Source organism: Crocodylus siamensis, chromosome 1 (assembly GCF_052110815.1).
Source record: "Crocodylus siamensis isolate JL-2025a chromosome 1, ASM5211081v1, whole genome shotgun sequence".
Classification (NCBI taxonomy): Eukaryota; Metazoa; Chordata; order Crocodylia; family Crocodylidae; genus Crocodylus; species Crocodylus siamensis.
The window spans coordinates 253,895,692-253,914,225 of NC_143395.1; the positions used below are offsets into that span (position 1 = coordinate 253,895,692).

General features: G+C 41.3%; 1 protein-coding gene across 4 annotated transcripts in view; it reads left to right on the top strand.

Annotated features, from left to right (window-relative positions):
* The window catches only part of DOP1B (DOP1 leucine zipper like protein B), a 91,377-nt gene that overhangs the window by 50,024 nt on the left and 22,819 nt on the right, over positions 1 to 18,534 (top strand). For all 4 annotated transcript variants that reach the window (XM_090060439.1, XM_090060456.1, XM_090060447.1 and 1 more), the window contains exons 16-24: positions 1,175 to 1,327; positions 2,525 to 2,625; positions 5,513 to 5,703; positions 6,421 to 8,050; positions 8,341 to 8,437; positions 9,688 to 9,873; positions 11,510 to 11,635; positions 14,113 to 14,247; positions 16,137 to 16,192. In XM_090060439.1, the coding sequence (XP_089916565.1) occupies positions 1,175 to 1,327; positions 2,525 to 2,625; positions 5,513 to 5,703; positions 6,421 to 8,050; positions 8,341 to 8,437; positions 9,688 to 9,873; positions 11,510 to 11,635; positions 14,113 to 14,247; positions 16,137 to 16,192 (2,675 nt within the window). The remainder of the gene's footprint in view (positions 1 to 1,174; positions 1,328 to 2,524; positions 2,626 to 5,512; positions 5,704 to 6,420; positions 8,051 to 8,340; positions 8,438 to 9,687; positions 9,874 to 11,509; positions 11,636 to 14,112; positions 14,248 to 16,136; positions 16,193 to 18,534) is intronic.

Consider the following 18,534-nt stretch of genomic DNA (forward strand, 5'->3'; position numbering starts at 1 on the left):
GGGTAGAAATGAAAGTTCATATTTCAGTAACATACTATGTCCCCTAATATGAAATATGAACTTTCATTTCTACCCAGGAGAACTTTTACAATCTTTTCTTCAATGCCTGAAGTAGGGTGCTTATGCCCAAAAGCTTGCAATTTAATTTTTTTTTTTTTTTTTTTGCAGAAATCTGTGTGGTCTAGTAAAAGATATCACCTCTACCATGAGTTTTGATTCCTTTTGCCTCTAGACCAATATGGCTGCAACCTGGATGCAAGCTAGAAATGGTACACTTGCCCAACAAAGGGGAATTTAGACATACATAGGATATATCCATTGAAAGGCTTAATTCACTGTTTAGGATATGGTATTGGACACACTTTTTTTTTTACAGGCAAAATACTGTGGATAGAAAACAGTAGGCTCCTCACCAAAAAAAATAAATAAAGCCAAAAAACTGCACAGTATATTACAGAAGGCTGTTGTATTTCTTATTATATTTAAAAAATCACTACTAAGTATAGCAGTAAGGTAAATTAATTTTATAGCTTCTCTCTGCTTTTCAGTGCTGGGGCAACTCAACTTTATACTGGGTAATATAAAGGGAAACTTAGAGACATTAGCTTGAAGGAAATCTGAATCAAGAAGAACATGAGTAAGCCATAACTTTAAAAAAAGGTGGGAATGAATCTTCTAAACTTAATTTTTAATTGTTGAACTACTAGGGGGATGCTCTGTTCAGTAATTCACAGGGGGCCCAAAACTCTGCTGCAGTGAGGAGGGCAAACGCAGCTATGTTGTGTTACTATGTCTTCAGTCTTTTTTCTGTATTCTCTGTGTGCCAGGATGGTAAAAATACTCTAGTGTTGTCAGAAGTTATTATTTCAAGTGTGCCACTCCTGTTGTCTTAGTCACAATTTTGGTATTCTGCATAACACATGAATTGTGTGTGCATTTTAAATTTAGAAAATGGGAGCAGAGTTCTGCTTTCTTCAGCCTTCAATGAAGATATGAATTCACTGCCTTTGTAGGGTTATGCTACTGTGTTTTCCTGCTTTATGAACTAGTTTCTCGCTGTTTGCTTAATTGAGTTTATGTAGGATAGAAAAATAATATGAAATAATGTTTCAGTTACAAGCATTTAAATATTTTATGCAGATCTTTTCAACTAATGGAGTTTCTTTTTCTCTAGAGAGTAGCTCAAGTGCTTTGGAATCAGTTAAACAAAGAGACAAGAGAGCATCACATTACCTGTGTGGAGCTATTCTACAGACTGCACTGTTTGGCTCCATCAGCTAATATTTGTGAAGACATCATCTGCCATGCATTACTGGATCACAATAAAGTAAGTTCTCTATTTTACTGGAACCCTTTCATAACTGCCATGTTGTTCTCCTCTGGCTTTAGAAGCCTCCTGTCCTGCCTCCAGTTCCTCACAACTCGCCTTTGGGGTGTTCTCAGCCTGTGCATCTTGTGAGGCCCCTAATTTAGAATCTTTATTGCTCCTTCCCTTGGTGTATCCTTTCATGTCTATTCGTAAATCACCCTGGGACCCAGCTTAGTCATTGGGCACCACCTAAGTAGGGTAGGATCTCTCTATTCCCATAATTACAAATTCTGCTAAAGTCCCAAGGGTTGTATCAGTGCTTCTCAAATTTACTGTGATGGTCCTGGATATCATAAAATCATTAGATTAAATGCCCAGTGTCTTATTCCAGCAGAGCATTTGGCTCATCAACCAATATGTGCTGCTATAGTGCTGAATCTGTCTGTGTCGATATTTAGCAGCTAGTTCCCTTACAATATAGCATGCAAGCTATGTTTTAAAAGAAGTAGAATCTCCTTAATTATGTCACTTCCCTTTGCTAAGGATAGAACAGTTCTCTCCCAGTTCAACTCACATTTTAGCTGTCAGAAAAGGTAAGTTTATCACACAGATACCCATGCAGGTCTACCCTTTTTTGGGGTGTGCATCAACTATTTGTTCATTTATGGGTAAAGTTCCATGATTGATGGGAAGATCTTCTAGGAAAATGTGTCACTAGACTTATCTTCCAAGTATGATTTTCAAGAGATTTGAAACTTATGCTTATTATCTATTTGGCAGTCCAGCCAAGCCTGTTATTATTTTATCTGATATTTACCACCTTTCAGGAAGTGAGAGGAAGTGAGGAAACTTGGCTAGAAGCTGAGGTCTCATTAAATGAAAGAGAATAGGCAGTGAAAAGGGAGGGAAGTCTGCTAGAAGCTGAAGACTGAGCCATGGTTTTGCTGAAGCCTTAGCAAGACAGTATCAGAGGCCTGGGGCCATTAGTCTGCCCAACAGTGGGGAATTCTGAATGCACTATGAAAAAGTAGTATTTTTATGCCAGTCTTCTGTAAAACTTTTAAAAAACAAGTTACAAAATTCTTAAGCAATAAATTAGCAGTCATCCATGCAGTGAGCATTGTTGCTGTTCTAGAAACTTTCAGATTAACTAAAATTACTATATTTATCTTTGAATAAAAAAGTTAGTTTCCCTTTTTTTTCTCCCTTGCTCAGGGGACAAGGCTGGAGGCACTCTTCAGATTCTCTATCATATGGCATTTGACCAGAGAAATCCAAGGCAGCAGAGTCACTTCCCACAATCGATCCTTTGATAGGTATTGCCCTACATCTGTTTGCATTCATTATGTTTTATCTACGTAGAAATACTGGATATTATGGTCTTTTAAATTACTCTTTTTGTGGGGCCTTGGGGGGGCGGGGGGAGAGGCAGAAATCTAGAGAATTGCATGAACCAAGGGATAAATCTCAAATATTAACTTAATTAAAAAACAAAATGCTGTGTGTATTGGTGACTCTAATTAGATTTTCATTCTTAATTTTAATTTCTTTTTTTTTAATATTGGCCAAAAGTAACCTGTTATTCACCACAGCCTTCAGTCTTACCCAAAATTTGCTGAAAGGTTTCAAGTTTAGGAAACACTTGATTTTTTTTAAACTACGTATAAAGGGATTCAATACAGAAAAGGCAGAAGGTAGGGCAGGGTGATACCCTAGAGACTCGCTGGTTCAGAGAATCGTAAGTTTTTGTAGGCCACAATGTGCTCTGTTAGATAGTCCTGTATTTAAGTAGCTTGAAGTACATTGTTGCCTACAGGAAAGCTCATTCCTCTCTTAACCAATGGGTCTCTAATGCAGTTGTTCTTAACCTTTTTAGACCTGAGATGTCCCTCCTTAGACTTAAGGCACCCCTCAGAAAATGGCAGATCTTACTTTTCCATAGTCAAAACATGAGTGATTAAATAATAGAACAATTATATAACAGAACAGTAGAATGAAGAACAAAACAGGTCAAAATGTTTTTGACACTATGGATTCCTATTTGAAATCTGAGTTTATCTTTTGAATCATGTTAGGTTGCTTAATGGTGCTAACATTATTTGTAGTGTTCCACAGTTTCAGTTTTTAATTCAAAAAAAAAATCCGGGATTTTTTCAAGGTTTATTTTCCAAACATAAAAACAGGTTGAAATTGGGATAAAAAGAAGAAAAGAAAAAAAATTGGTTTAAATCAGGAAAAATAATAATACATTCCCATGGCGGTGAGGGAGGAAGTAAGGCTGGGAATCAGGAAGGGGCAGGGGGAGGGGGTCAGCACAGCACAGCCCATTGACCGCTTCCAGGGCTGCAGAAGGGAGCAAAGCAGAGGGAATGATCAGTGGTTGGGGGCGGGGGGACAAACTCTTGCTGTTGCATGCACCCCGGGAGGGCTGTGGGCTGTGGGACTGTGCTGGGCTATTCCCAGGGGACACACGCCCCCGGATCTGTGCGCAGGACGAGAGGAGGCTGCCACTGCATGCTGGGGCCAGCAGCAGCACTGGGCTCTTCCCAGTGCTTAGGGTGGGTGGCAGCCTGCTTTTGTCCAGCGCGCAGATCCAGGGGCTTGTGCCCCCTGGGAAGAACCTGGCACAGCACCGCCCCAGCCTGCAGCCTTCCTGGGGTGCATATAGCAGCAAGAGCTTTGTCCCCACACCCTGCACCCACTGACTTACAGTTACCTCCACAGCTGGTGTCGGCTGTTCCCAGGGCCGCTGCAGCAGGGGCTACAATGAGTGGTAACAAGCAAAGCCCCAGGGGGCGTGGGGCACAGCACAGCTTGTCCCCACTCACCCTAGCCCCTGCTACAGTGGCCCCAGAAGTGGCTAATGCCAGCTGCCTACAGCTGCTGGACTACACAGTGCCCCAACCCCCACAAGGCTCCGCTTGTTCGTACTCGCCCCAGACCCTGGACTGCTCTGTTCCATGATGCAAGTAGCTGGGACTGCTGCTGTAGGGGCTAGGGTGAGTGGGAACAAGCAGAGCCCTGGGAAACACAGGGAGCAACTCAGCTTGTTCCTGCTCACCCCAGCCCCTGTGGCAGCAGCCCTGGGAATGGCCAACGCCAGCTGCGTGCAGCTGCTGGGCAGTATTGCACCCCAAAACCCCCGGGGCTCTAGTTGTCCCCACTTACCCCAACCCCTGCTTCAGTGCCCTGGGAGCAGCCAACACCACCTGCTTGCACCACAGCACAGCGCAGCCCAAGGGCTGGGGGGAGTGGCGCGTGTCCAGACACGGAGGCAGGGAGAGACCCAGCAGCAGCACCTCCCACCCCATATGGGGTCTGGGCCAGGAGTCCTGCACCCCCAGGCAGTGGCTTCAGCCCCACGGGCCCATGCAGAGTGGCTAGGTGTAGCACCCACCACAGGGACCAGGGCCAGGACCTCCTGCCTGCCCCTCGGCAGGGCTCACAGCTCCTAGTGCCCAGGGCCACAGCCAGAGCCGCCAGGGTGCAGCTGGGAACCACCCATCCTGGGAGCAATTCCCATGGCCCATCCTGCCCAGGGTCAGAGCCGGGAGCCCCGTACCCCCAGACAGCAGCTCCAGCCACCCTCCCCCAGCTCCCACGTGGCCACTGCCTCCCTATGCATGCAGCCACTGCCACCTCCCACATCCAGCTGGAAACCTGTGCCTCAGGTAGCTGGCACTTTTAGCTTACTGTCACACCACCCAGCCATTCTCCACTTATGCTGGTTAACAGGGATTTTACTGTACTCGGTAAAATTGAACAAACTGAAAAACAGGTATTTTTAGTTCATTCAAAAAAAATCAGGGAATTTATTGCTGAAAACCGGTAAAAACTGAGAACACAAAACAGAAATTATGTGGCACCTTGCAGCACCCTTAAAAAGATCTCAAAGCACGCCAGTTGGTTGGGAATCTCTGCTCTAAGGTGCACCCCCTCCCCTAACTTCTGTTTTCTGGAGACTAACATGGCACATGGCTAACTACCTCTGTACAGAGATGTATGTCCTGCTCCTGAAAACATGTGCTTGACTTCGAACTCTAGATAGCAGCCCTATCAAACACCTGTTTTTTGCAGTGACATCAAGTATTGACATCTGTTTGCATTGATGCTGCCTAACAGTGTGTTATGAGTATTAGGGATATATGTCTGCTGTTTCTAAAAGTTTCCAGTTATACTTTTCCTTTCTGATTCCCTATGCAGGTCTCTATTTGTGGTACTGGACAGTTTAAATTGTTCAGATGGTGCAATAGGTGCTGCAGCACAGGGCTGGCTGGTACGTGCCCTCTCACTTCATGACGTTGCACGAATTCTTGAACCAGTACTGTTACTTCTGCTTCATCCAAAGACCCAGCGTACTTCCATCCACTATGTCAAACAGAAAAGTACAGCAGGTAAAACTGCACTTGGGTTCCAAATGTCACAATTTATAGAACATCACCTCACACTTAACTCCAGTTTACTCCAGCCTTTCAGATAAATTAGTCCTTTTTACAGCAGTGTTAACTGCATGTTTACACTTAACACTTACAACTCCAGTAATATTTAGATACAAGTCATACAATTTAGGGGGGTTATATCCACTTGTAACTAATTTGCTGCCTTGTCTGCCATTCAGTTACACTTGCTAATTATTGTTACTTATAATAGCAGTCAAAAGGAGTCTCATTCCTTAGGTGTTGTGCAGACAGCTGAAGCTGGCATGACCAATGAGCCAAGAAACTTAGAGAATGTTCAGCCTTTTAAAAAAAGCAATAATGCTTTGTTGTTAACTCCCTGTTATCAAGATTTGACACAAGAAACATTAAAACTATGTTGATATATCTGGGGACTTCCTGTACATCACAGAATACATTTTGTGCAGCCTGTGCTATTGTATGTTCAGCCTGTTCTATTACCATTCCATTGTAAAATATAACAACAGTCAAGAAAATTATTTCCGTGGGGTAAGATTTTTAACATTAAGAAAGTTTGTACAAGTCATTTCCTTAATCTCCATACTTTCTTTTACTGTCACTCTTTTAATGTAATGTTGAAACATTAAAATTGAATTTGTTAACGAGTTATAAGAACCTTAGTAAATGCTAACTTTTTTAATGTTTCTTTATCAGAAGACTTGCTTTATTGGTTCAGCAAGAAAAAAGCCTCTTTCAAAGAGCCCTTTGGAGCCTCTGAACTGCATGAAAGCAATTCTGAAGAAAACCTACCATTGAGCCGGTTTACAACAGTAGACAGGGAAGCTATCTGGGCTGAAGTGGAAAAAGAGCCAGAGAAAACTCAGCTAAAAAATGAGCTATCTGAAAATGATCTGTGTTGCTATACAGAATTCCCTCTAGATACAGATGGTGATCGTGAGAATAGTGAACATACAGAATCAGCAGATACTAGCACTGGACCTGTTGATAGTGAAAATACCTCATCTTTTTCTGCTTCTCTGGATCCACAAGAATTCAGCAATGAGGAAAACCACAGTACTGCAATAGACTACAAAGAGAACCTGAAACATGTTAATTCATCTAGTATGTGTGTTCCTGATGGCTCTGTACCTAGTACTATGTTAAATCTTGTGCGTGCAGATTCTGAGAAAACTCAAGCATCAGAATCTCTATCAAGTGATGATGAGGCTGACTTGGAACTTCAAGATATTACAACTTCTAGGTTGCTGAAGCAGCAGAAGGAAAAACGAAAGATGATAGAGGCTTTATTCAAACATATTCTTTTGTATTTGCAGCCTTATGATTCAAAGAGGGTTTTATATGCCTTCTCTGTATTGGAGGCAGTGCTCAAAACAAACCCCAAAGAATTCATTGAAGCTGTAGCAAGTACTAGCATGGATACCAGCTCCACAGCTCACCTGAATCTCATCTGTAATCTTCTGGCTCGTCACCAGGAATCTCTTGTGGGACAGAGCTTTTATGGTAAACTCCAAACTCAGTCTCCAACCATGTGTCCCCATTCTTTATTAATAGAGTTGCTGACTTACCTCTGCTTGAGTTTTCTTCGTTCTTACTATCCCTGTTACCTGAAAGTAACCCACAAAGATGTGCTTGGCAACAGAGATGTCCAAGTTAAAAGTGTGGAAGTCTTGATCAGAATGACAACACAGCTGTCTACAATGGCAAAGTCAGCAGAAAGTAAAAATATAGAGTTTATACGCAATTTGCTTGGGAGATGCAAAATGCAAGAGTTTGTTCTTCTTTCTTTGTCTGCTTCTATGTACACAAGTCAAAAACGGTATGAATTTATGATATCTGACAAAAATAGCAGTGTTATTGAAGACAGCCTCTTTGAAGAAAGTTTAATCAATTTTGGGCAGGATCAGATTTGGAGTGAACATCCACTTCAGATTGAGCTGCTGAAGCTTTTGCAAGTATTGATTGTCCTGGAGCACCATGTTGGACAGTCTCATGAGGAACAGGAGAACCAGCCAGACCTTTCCAAGGAATGGCAGCAGGCGCTGAACTTTCAGCAGGCTATTGGTGCAATACAATATGTATACCCACACCCTATAACTTCACAAGGACTATTTGTCTCTGCTGTGGTTAGAGGTTTGCAGCCGGAGTATGGCTATGGAATGCACCCACCTTGGGTTAGCTTAGTCACGTGTTCTTTGCCGTACTTTGGGAAGTCTTTAGGCTGGACTGTGGCACCATTTATAGTACAAATATGTAAAAACCTGGATGAACTTGTTAAACAGTATGAAAACGAATCTGTGAAGATGTCTACAAGGAATTCTGAGAGGTAAGACATACATCCACAAATTTATTCTTATTTAACATTTTTCTATACAAAGTACAGTCCTTATGAGCTCATTTTCTCAAAAACCTTATTTTGTCAAAAGTACTCTGAAATTACTAGGATTTTTATCCAAGCAAAATTTTTGAAACGTCTGCTGTGTTATTTCTTTTGTGTTTTTTCCATTCATCTGCAGCTAGTACTGTACAAAGAACTGAAAACACTCTTTGAATGTTACCTATGTTACTTGTACTGTTAATCATTTGTGTTTTTCTCCAAAACATAACATTTAAAAGGGAGAATATTACACCAGACTATCCTCTAACGCTTTTGGAAGGCCTAACAACCATTGGTCACTTTTGCCTTTTGGACCATCCTAACCAGGCCAAAAAGGTAACTGATTTTTCTTATTACTTCAGTAGGTAATAGTTTCAAAATGCCAACAGTCCATTCGGCTGCAGCTCAGCAAACCACAAAAGCACAATCTTTAAGTCAAAGGTACCAAACTCACCTGGCCCAGCAGGCCAGTTTGGGGTGTACTGCTTGTGGCATGCAGGTCCAGTTGGAGACCCATAGGCAGCACTACAGGCTGAGTGATAACACTTCACAGGATGGATCCAACTTTCACGCCCAGTCTTTGACACCCTTGCCTGAAATGCATTGCCAAATTGTGACTATAAATAGTAAAGGTTATCTCATGGGGTGAGCCCAGAAATGGAAGGTTCATGTTCTCAGTTCCCTTGAGTGTAGGTAAAGAAGGACATACTCACAGAAGTCATAATGGAATTTTTTTTTCACCCCAGCATCATATGTAGTTGACAGCTGTCTGTGTGTGCATGGGAATTATTGGACTCTAGCCATTTCCCTTCAAAATAAAACAAGCACCATTTAAACAAAGCTTTAATATCCACATCTAAGGTACAGTTATGTCTTTGTTGGAGAGACATCACCTAGTTTGCAGTATTTTTTTGTAATTGCTCTAAAGCAGCGTATTTGTTTATACATGGAAATAGGAGTAAGTTGTATTGTCAAAGCAGTCCATATACCTTTTTACTATATCTGCTTTTCCCAAGAAAGCCTCCCTAGCATTATCTTAGTGTTTGTTTTTTTCTTTTAGGTATGTTATTATGTGCGAGTGAGTGAATACAAGTTTTCCATTTTAAAAAATGAACTGCAGGGGGTGGTTCATAATTTTTATCCTATGTAGCGGAAATAGAGTAGATTTATTGGTATGTTCTTTAACACTCAAATGCATGTACATCCTATGCTGCTTTTCAACATTTAACCTATGTCTTTAGATAAACTGGCAAGTTTCTGTAGAATAGTTAACTAAGCAGGAGTATGTCAACAGCGTGTATTGTAAATGACACATATATATACACACACATACACATATACAAATTAATCTCTGTACCTTGTTTTGTGTATCACAAAGGGCTGTGACTCTAGTTTCCATAATGAGTAGCATAGACCATAAACAGAACTGAATAGCTGATAATATTTTCCAAAGTTTTTACAAAATATTTTTGTGGAAAGAAAATGTCTGTGTTAAAATATTGTGGTATAATGGTAAGGTTAATAAACTTGCATACTGTCAGGTATGAGAGCTGAAATACTTAATGGAGATATTTCTGTTCTCCTAGTCATCATCTGTAGCTGAACCTACAAACCTGAGAAATGCCAGGAATGCCATTTTGGAAGAACTGCCTCGCATTGTTAACACTCTGTCTCTCCTTTGGAGTGTTTTAAAAAAGGAAGACTCTCAAAGAAGACCATCTGACTTTTTTGGAGCGACTAAAGGCTCTTCAGTTTACTTCAAAGCAACCAAAGTAGGAATTCTGTCCAGGCACATATACTCTCTCATGCTCTCCCTCTCCCCTACCTTCCATATTTGTGTGGGGTTCTCATGTCATTCTCACAATACTATTAAAATGAAAAGAGTTTCAAAGATTCAGCTAGGCCATTGCCTTTCATGGGGTGAAGTTCTACAATTTGAACCAACCGCTCAGGTTGTAGCTATGACTTATTCCCAGGAAGGATTCCCTTTCAAAACAAAGCAAGATTTATTTTATCAAAAGCTATACAGTGCTTAGAAGTGAATTTGATATAACAGAGACTGGCAGGCATAATCCCTTGCCTAAATGTGCCTTCTTTGTTCATGGCTCAGATAGGTCCTGTTCCCCATCTCTGAGCTTACAACCTTAAGTAGTGCTACTGTACTATCTCTGTGTGTTTCTGCCCAGCCTGCCTGCTTCTTCCAGGCCACCTTAACGGCCTTTTTAGCTGTTTAAGCTCCATTTCAGCTTTGGGAACGGTAAAATCATCCCAGCCAGCCTGCATTGATTTGGTCAGATTTTTAGATTCCACAGAAGTAAATTTACAGTCAGCTTCCTTTGTTTTTACTTGTGCCTTCAGGGAGGCAGCAACTTACAACTGAGTAGGATAACAGTTTCTGAAAATATTTCCAATACAGATATTTTCCCAGTTATTGATATAAAGATTGGGGTTTTTACAGCAGTTTATTTGAATCAGTAACAAATAATTAGTTAGTTCATTGATTTAAATAGGTTTTAAGTAATCTTAGTTATGGTTTTTAACGTTCAGGTGTATAATAATTTGGCTTTGTGGTTTTGGGAAGCTGGAAAGTTGCCTTGGGGTTTTTTCCCCCTTTTTTATCAATAAAACTTATAAAAACAATGTTGAATCAATTTTTCAATAGGCAAACTGGATGGGAAAAACATAACATCTGAATAAAACAACTGGCTTTCCTCCAGCTGTTTAGATTGTATCCTTTGGTGTATGTAGGAGGCAGAAAATAATTGATTGACATGAATGAGGAAAATATAAAGGGGTGTTTCAGTTGCATATGCTTTTCGAGAAAATGATGACTTGGCATACGTGCAATCTCTTTTACATTTGTCTGCTAACCCTTTGCTACTCTCCTTATATGCTTCAAATCCTTTCTTCCATTTTTAAACTATTTTTCCTATTAATTTTCCATAGGGTCACCTCCTTATCAAGCATCTCGCCACATTGTACTCTGCTGACTTGCCATCCTTTGCTCAACTGTTATGTAATCATTTTATATAATACTTATGAATAAAATACTAGACTCTTGACCCCTTTTACAGATGCTGATTGATAACCAGAGTGAGAAAAGTACCGACTTTAAAATATCTGGGGAGAGGGGAAAGAATATGACATGGCAGAAAATAAATCTAGCATCTTGGAAAGCAGAAATGAGATGCTTTCCAAGATATTAGACATAATTCTTTAATGAAATAGGTTAATTTGCTTATGATCTTTTCCTAACACACAACCAAAAAATACAGTAATATTTGTTTATGATTATGTAACTTCTTCTGAACAATGTTTTACAAGGAAAGTATTCTACAAATATACACTGAAAATTAGCCTTAAACATTTTGAGGGTGCCATGACAGATTTTTTTATTTCTTTTTATAGGCAATAAAGAATAAAGTACTAGAATTTTTGAATCCATTGACAGCACAACTAGGAGTCCAGTTGATGGCAGCAGTAGCAGCAGTATGGAGTAGTAAAAAAACTCACAAGAGTCAAAGTAAAGTAAAGGTAAAGTTAGAGCTGCAGCTTTTACTTTATGTGATTAGTTGATGCTTTTTTAATGTCAAGACATGTTTTGTTCACAGAGCTAGTGCTGAAATTCAAATTCTGACTTATTTTTTGTGGGAGTGGCAAAGGAAAGCTGTTAGACAAGAATATTTTAATTTGGTATAAATAATTACAACTTAGCCTACAGACTGTTAATAAAGGGGAAATGAAGGAATTGTGGTGAATTATGCACTATAAAAGAAATATATTTTCAAAAAGGAAAATATTTTAATTAAAAACAACATAGTAAAGGCATACATTTTGTTTGGATATGACTCCTGGAACACAACCTGTGACATCTTCAGACTTTTGCATTAAAAAAAAGAAAAGTCCTGGTCTCTGCTTCCTTAGCCAACCTATAAAACCCATCCAAGATTTTGTATACATTTTGCTACATGTGGCAAGTATGCTTTTGTTTAAGCCTTTCTTAGAGGCATTGTTTGTTACTTGCAACCAAAGGTGAGGGTGTTGACTGGGGTGTGCCAGTGCTCCTGCTTAGACTTAAAGCCAGAGATTCCTGGTTGGAGGGTCTTGTTCCTCCACTCAGGGTCAGACCAATCGCTATATTTGGGTTCAATAAAGAATTTTACTCCATGGTCAAATTAGTATGGGATCTGGGGCTTTTGCCTTGCTGTGTCGTGGAGGGTATGTGTGAGAGAGTGCTTATGCTAAGCAAGGCCTAGCATTAGAACAATGCACTAAAACTCCCAGAATGCTTCAAGGAGGTTGAGAAGTCAGCAATTGACATTCTGGTAATCACTTTCTGACCCTTAGATGAAAATGCTGAACTTCTGACCTTTGAACAATGATAAACATAGCAGACATGCCGCTTACATTGTTAAGAATAGGAAACTGCATGGCTAAACCGCAATGACGAAAAAACAACCGCATATTATGTCAGTTTTGACATTTTAACCCTGCAAAAACCAGCAAAACATATAGATGAATAATGTATTTAGGTTATAGAAAATTAGCATAAGAAATATAAAGGTCATTAAGAATTAACATAAGAAGCGTAATGATTATAATACAAAGCGTATCACCTGATATTATAATATAGATAAGTTAACTAAATAACCAATAGAAGTAAGAATTAGAAATGCATATGTATAAGTGTTATCATATATAACTAACAGTAAAGTTATGTTAGATGCCTCACTTCCACCATGGGGACAGTTTTGTATCTTTTGCCTAAAAAAAGATAAGGGACTCCTTTTAAATGAGCTGTTGACCAGTTCTGAGACTACTGAATCAGGCAGCCACACCTAGCCTCCGGGTTAGAGAGCAAGGGCTTGATTTGGGAACCTCGTGAACCAACAGACCTCCTTTAGTTTATGACTTTGTGAAACAATAAAAGTTTTAAATTGAACAGGTCTGAGCCTGTGCTTAATTCAGTCCTATATAATTCGGCATCGAGCTCACACAGTATGGCCCTCTACCTGGGATCTCTGAAGCATATATTAACAACCTCTTAGAGAAGAGATCCCAAGTTTTAGTAAGAGGTTAGATGATGGACTGGATAGGATAGTTTGAATAGGGATGATCCTGCTTCAAGCAGGGGGTTGGACTAGATGACCTATGAAGATCTCTTCCAGCACTATTTCTCTGTTTTCTGTGAAAACATTTTTATGGGCAAAATAAGGAAAACTTAATTTGGTACATGGCAGTGTGCTGCTGTTCTGGGGTTTGTTTCATTTTGCTTTCCTTATTATTTTCCCATAACTGACACAATCTTTGTGGGTTACTTGTTTCTGGGAACGTTGAGATTTATTCACTTTTTAAATATATACAATGTTAGGGCTTGCTCTTATTTCTCAGACATTAGGGGTTTGTTTTTGTTTTTTTTAATAAAAAAGCCAAAATGACCAAAGAGCCTAAAACCTCAAAACTCTTCCTAACAGAATTGTGTAAACAGATATATGTCCATGAAATGTTTTTGATTTGAAACCGCCTGTTTTCACTGTTTAAGAAACAACCTCAAATAAAATTAAGTCTCTGAGACCCTGGTGACAAACTGCATATACAAACATAAGTACAGCCAAGTATTATATTCCAAGCCAAGTGCAATATCTTAGTACAAAGCCATTTTTTAATTTTTGGAGCCTTAGAGATTTCAGTTTTCCACCATTGCTTTCAAAAGCCTAGGGTCAGATACCTTTCTAGAGAGGAGAGATTAGATGCATTTCCCTCTGATAATGAAGAGTTCTTTCTATTTACATTCATGTTCAGCTGCAACTTTGATTTGAATATGCTGCTTCAGCAGCAGTGTCAGCATGCCAGCAAAGGTGAGAGTGAGTAAATGAGACCCACATTCTGATACCCCTGTGGTTCCTCTGTCAACTTGTTACATGTTTACTAACTCTTTTGTTTGCATTTGTACTTGATGGTATGGAATAATGATTTCCTATTTTCTTTTCTTTTTAATTTTTTGGTCACAGATTCTGCCACTAGCTAGTGTGTCACAGCTTATTCTTGTGGACTTAGTATGTGCACTTAATACCCTGAAGTTTGACAGTATATTACAGCTGGGAAAAGAAGTGGTCAAGAAACCATCCCAAATCAAAGGCGAAGAGGTAAGTCATGAAAGAGTTTTTCTAAGGCATATTTTTAACATGGATGTTCTCTCCTCCCTCCCCACTCCACACTTGGGTAAAGCCGATAAAACAGAATAAAGCATGCAGAAATCATAAGGTTTTATAAGGGTAGCATAACTACAGTGCATTTATGTCCCCCAGTTGTCAGCAGTAAGGTCATGGTCAGGGAGCTGTTATGTATGTCTGACTCCCTAGTTCTTGTAATAGTCTGTCAGGGGATGTTACACCCAGCACAAATAGGAGCAAGTCCCAGTGCTAGCTTGGAACCTTCCTAGTGGAGGTGAGGGGAGACGCATATGATTCCTTTCTGATCTGTTGAAGAGCATGTCTGAGGACCTGAGTCCATATGCTTTTTTTGCATGTTATGAATAGCTCTATCTCTAAAAATGAAATAGTTCTAACTTATGCGGCTGTCATCTTATTTTGTTTGCTTTGTGCATTTCACCTTGCTTAGATAACTGCAATTTCATTTCCCTTCAAACAGTATCTTTTTAGTCCTTTTCAAAGGAATAAAAATAAGGAATTTTGGTTAGTAGCCAGTCACTTTCCCTCTGTAGTTCTCACTACAGCGCTGCTCTACCAAGTCTCCAAATGTGGGTGCAGAATTTTTTAAGTTTAAACAAAATGTAAAAGTTTCCACTGGAATATTAACAAACACCAACATTCTTATTCATGTTAGGTTTTATAAATCCTTTTTTAATAAAAAGTAAGCTTCTAAACTATATTTCAATATTCTGCCAAGCCCCTGACGCATCACTAGAGTAATCATTTGAAACATAACTTACAAATTGAACACCACTGTTATGTTGTTCTAAGGTTTCCCTTCAAAATAAAACAAGCACCATTTAAACAAAGCTATACATGTCCACATTTAAGATACAGTTATGTTTCTTTGTTAGGCTAAATTTATATGTTTACTTAACTCTTGACATACAGACATTTTGGAAATACAGCAAAAAGATTACTTGACTAAAATTCCATTGTAATGGGTGTTTTAAAACCTATTAAGTAGTACTTTTGCTTACATTAAAATGTCTTTTAGGTCTCCCTTTCTATGAAGTAAGGCTGTTTAAAATTGGATGTTCAGTCATGTGCCATCTGGTCATCCAGGAAGTTTAACTTCCAGAGCTCTTGGCAGAATTTCATTTCCTAGACTCACTGGTTGTCTTTACATGTGCTTCAGGGGTGGAAGGAACACTTTAATTAAAATTAAAATACTCACAGCATCTCATGTATCAGCATCCCTACACTTCAAAATGGCAGCGGAGGCACTTTAACTAAAGCTTGTTTGATGAGCTTTATAGCGCCCCGCCACCACTTTGAAGTGCGGGAACACTGATACATGAGATGCGGAGGCTGCTTGAGTGCAGTAATTAGCACGCTCCCACAGACTTGATTCGAGTCTGTTCCAACACACTGTAATTACAGTGTGTCAGAGCAGTATCCCTACATGTCTACAGGCACCCCTAGTGGCTGGTCAGCATAGAAATAACCTGAATGACTCTTAGTTATTGAAGTTGTCACCAATATTTCCTTGTTGGTTTTCTGCTTTAATGTAGCTGGCTTCAAGGAAGTCAGTCTTACTACCCTGAAGAGAGCTACATGTATGTTTATGTATCTTTAAAGGAATTTTATTTGGTGGATAGAGATTTTAAAGTGATGGGTGTTGCATTATTTCAGTGTTCCTAGGTAAAAGCTCTGACCTGCTGCTTATATCTGCACAGGCAAGACACAACCCATCCGACTCAAACTGAAGAATTGGTTGCTACCAGGAGAAAACAATTTTTCCATTAAACATTTAAGTCCTCTAACAGTTTAGACTTAATTCTGTAGAAGACAATAAAATGCTTCTCCTATTTATTTTTCAGAAAACTTCCCTAGTGGATATCCCAGTACTGCAGTTCTGTTATGCTTTCATTCAGAGGTAATAGCCACTGTGTAGTTAATCGGCAGATCGTTCTATGTTGCAGCTCAGTTAGCATTGCTATTTTAGCCTAGATCCTCACCTTCACAACTCCTTGGTACACTTGGCATGGGGAAGGCTCCTTTAATTAAAACTCTCTTCTTCACATTCATTGGAATGCCTTGGGAAACTAGTCTTCAAAGCCACTTCACTCTGCTCATTAAACCCTTCCTGAAGACCCTCTTCCTCCAGAGCAAGAGGGGAAAGAGACTTAACAGTGGGGGTCTACTACCACCCAACCAAGGGGAAGAGCTAGACCAGGAATTCTTAAATCAACTCACAGAGGTAGTTAGGTCAAAGGACGTGGTCATCATGGGTGACCTGAACCTTCCAGACAACTGCTAGGAAGAGCAGTTCCTCACCTACGTTCCTAACCAGAATGCAGGACCTCCATCTAACCCAGGAGGCATACAGCCTCACCAGGGGAGACACCTTGTTGAACCTGGTGTTGGCCACTGGTGACGACCTGGTGAGGGGGCTGCAGGTGCTCGACCACTTGGGCGACAGTGATCATCGCTTGCTGGAATTCACTATCCAGCGCAAGGTGGCAAAGGCCTGCAGCAAGGTAGCAGCCCTACATTTCAGGAGGGTGGACTTCAATGAGCTAAGTAGAATAGTCGGAGAAGCACTGAGGTCCCGGAGGGGAGGGGAGCCAGGTGTCCAAGAAGAGTGGTTGCTCCTTAAGGGGACGATCCTCCAAGCCCAAAGGGAGGTAACCCCAACACAGATCAAAGGGAGCAGGAGGGTTCAAAAGCCCCCGTGGCTCACCAAAAGCATCCAGGAATGTCTCCTAGCCAGAAGAGAGGCGTACACCCAATGGAAGGGAGGGGCCATCACCAGGGAGGATTATACAGCGGTTGCTCGGGGATGCAGGGGGGCAGTCAGGAAGGCCAAGGCGGAGATGGAATTGGGACTAGCTTCCCGGATCAAGGACAACAAAAAGTCCTTTTCTAAATACATAGGGGGCAAAAAGAAGGTACCGGGTAATGTGGGGCCCCTACAGGACACGCTAAGAAATTTGGTTGTCACACTAGATGACAAAGCTAACGTATTTAATGATTTCTTTGCCTCCATTTTCCTGAGCAGGGACCGGAACAGCCATCCCCCAGCTAGGCCCCCCTTAGACCCTAGGGGAGACGCACCTAGGCCAAGGGTTAGTGAGGAACTAGTTAGGGAACTTCTGGAGGGGCTGGATGTATTTAAATCAGCTGGTCCAGGTGATCTCCACCCTAGAATACTGAGGGAATTAGCTGCGGTCATTGCAGGACCCCTGGTACGGCTTTATGATCACTCGTGGTGCTCTGGTGCAGTGCCAGAGGACTGGAAGAGGGCCAGTGTGGTTCCCATCTTCAAAAAGGGGAGGAAGGAGGACCCACAAAACTATAGGCCAGTTAGTCTTACCTCGATCCTGGGCAAACTTTTTGAGAGAATTATTCTGGCACATGTCCACGAGGGGCCAGCAGGGGAGATTATGCTTAGGGGTAACCAGCACGGGTTTGTTAGAGGCAGATCCTGTCAAACTAACCTGGTGGACTTCTATGACCAGGTCACCAAATCCTTAGACACAGGGGTAGCAGTGGACGTAGTTTTTCTGGACTTTAGTAAGGCCTTCGACACTGTCTCTCACCCTGTTCTCATTAAGAAACTGGGGGACTGTGGTGTCGACACCCACACAGTCAAATGGGTCGGCAAGTGGCTGGAGGGCCGCACCCAGAGAGTGGTGGTGGATGGGCTGTTTTCGACCTGGAGGGATGTGGGCAGTGCGGTCCCCCAGGGCTTGTCCTCGGGCCCGCATTGTTCAACATCTTCATCAGTGACTTGGTCGAGGGGGTGAAAAGCACCCTGTTCAAATTTGCTGATGACACTAAGATGTGGGGGGATGTGGGCACACCAGAAGGAAGGAATAGGCTGCAATAGGACCTAGACAGGTTACAAGGGTGGGCGGATGAGAATAGGATGTGATTCAACACTGACAAGTGCAAGGTGCTGCACCTGGGGAGGAAGAACCAGCACCATACCTACAGGCTGGGGAACTCCCCTCTCATCAGTGCAGAGGCAGAAAAGGATCTTGGAGTCATCACTGATGCCAAGGTGAACATGGGCCAGCAGTGTGGGGATGCAGTCAGGAAGGCCAACCACACCTTGTCATGCATCCACAGATGCATCTCAAGGAGGTGATCCTCCCCCTGTATGCGGCACTGGTCAGGCTGCAGCTGGAGTACTGCGTCCAGCTCTGGGCGCCGCACTTCAAGAGGAATGTGGACAACATGGAGAGGGTCCAGAGGAGGGCCACTCACATGATC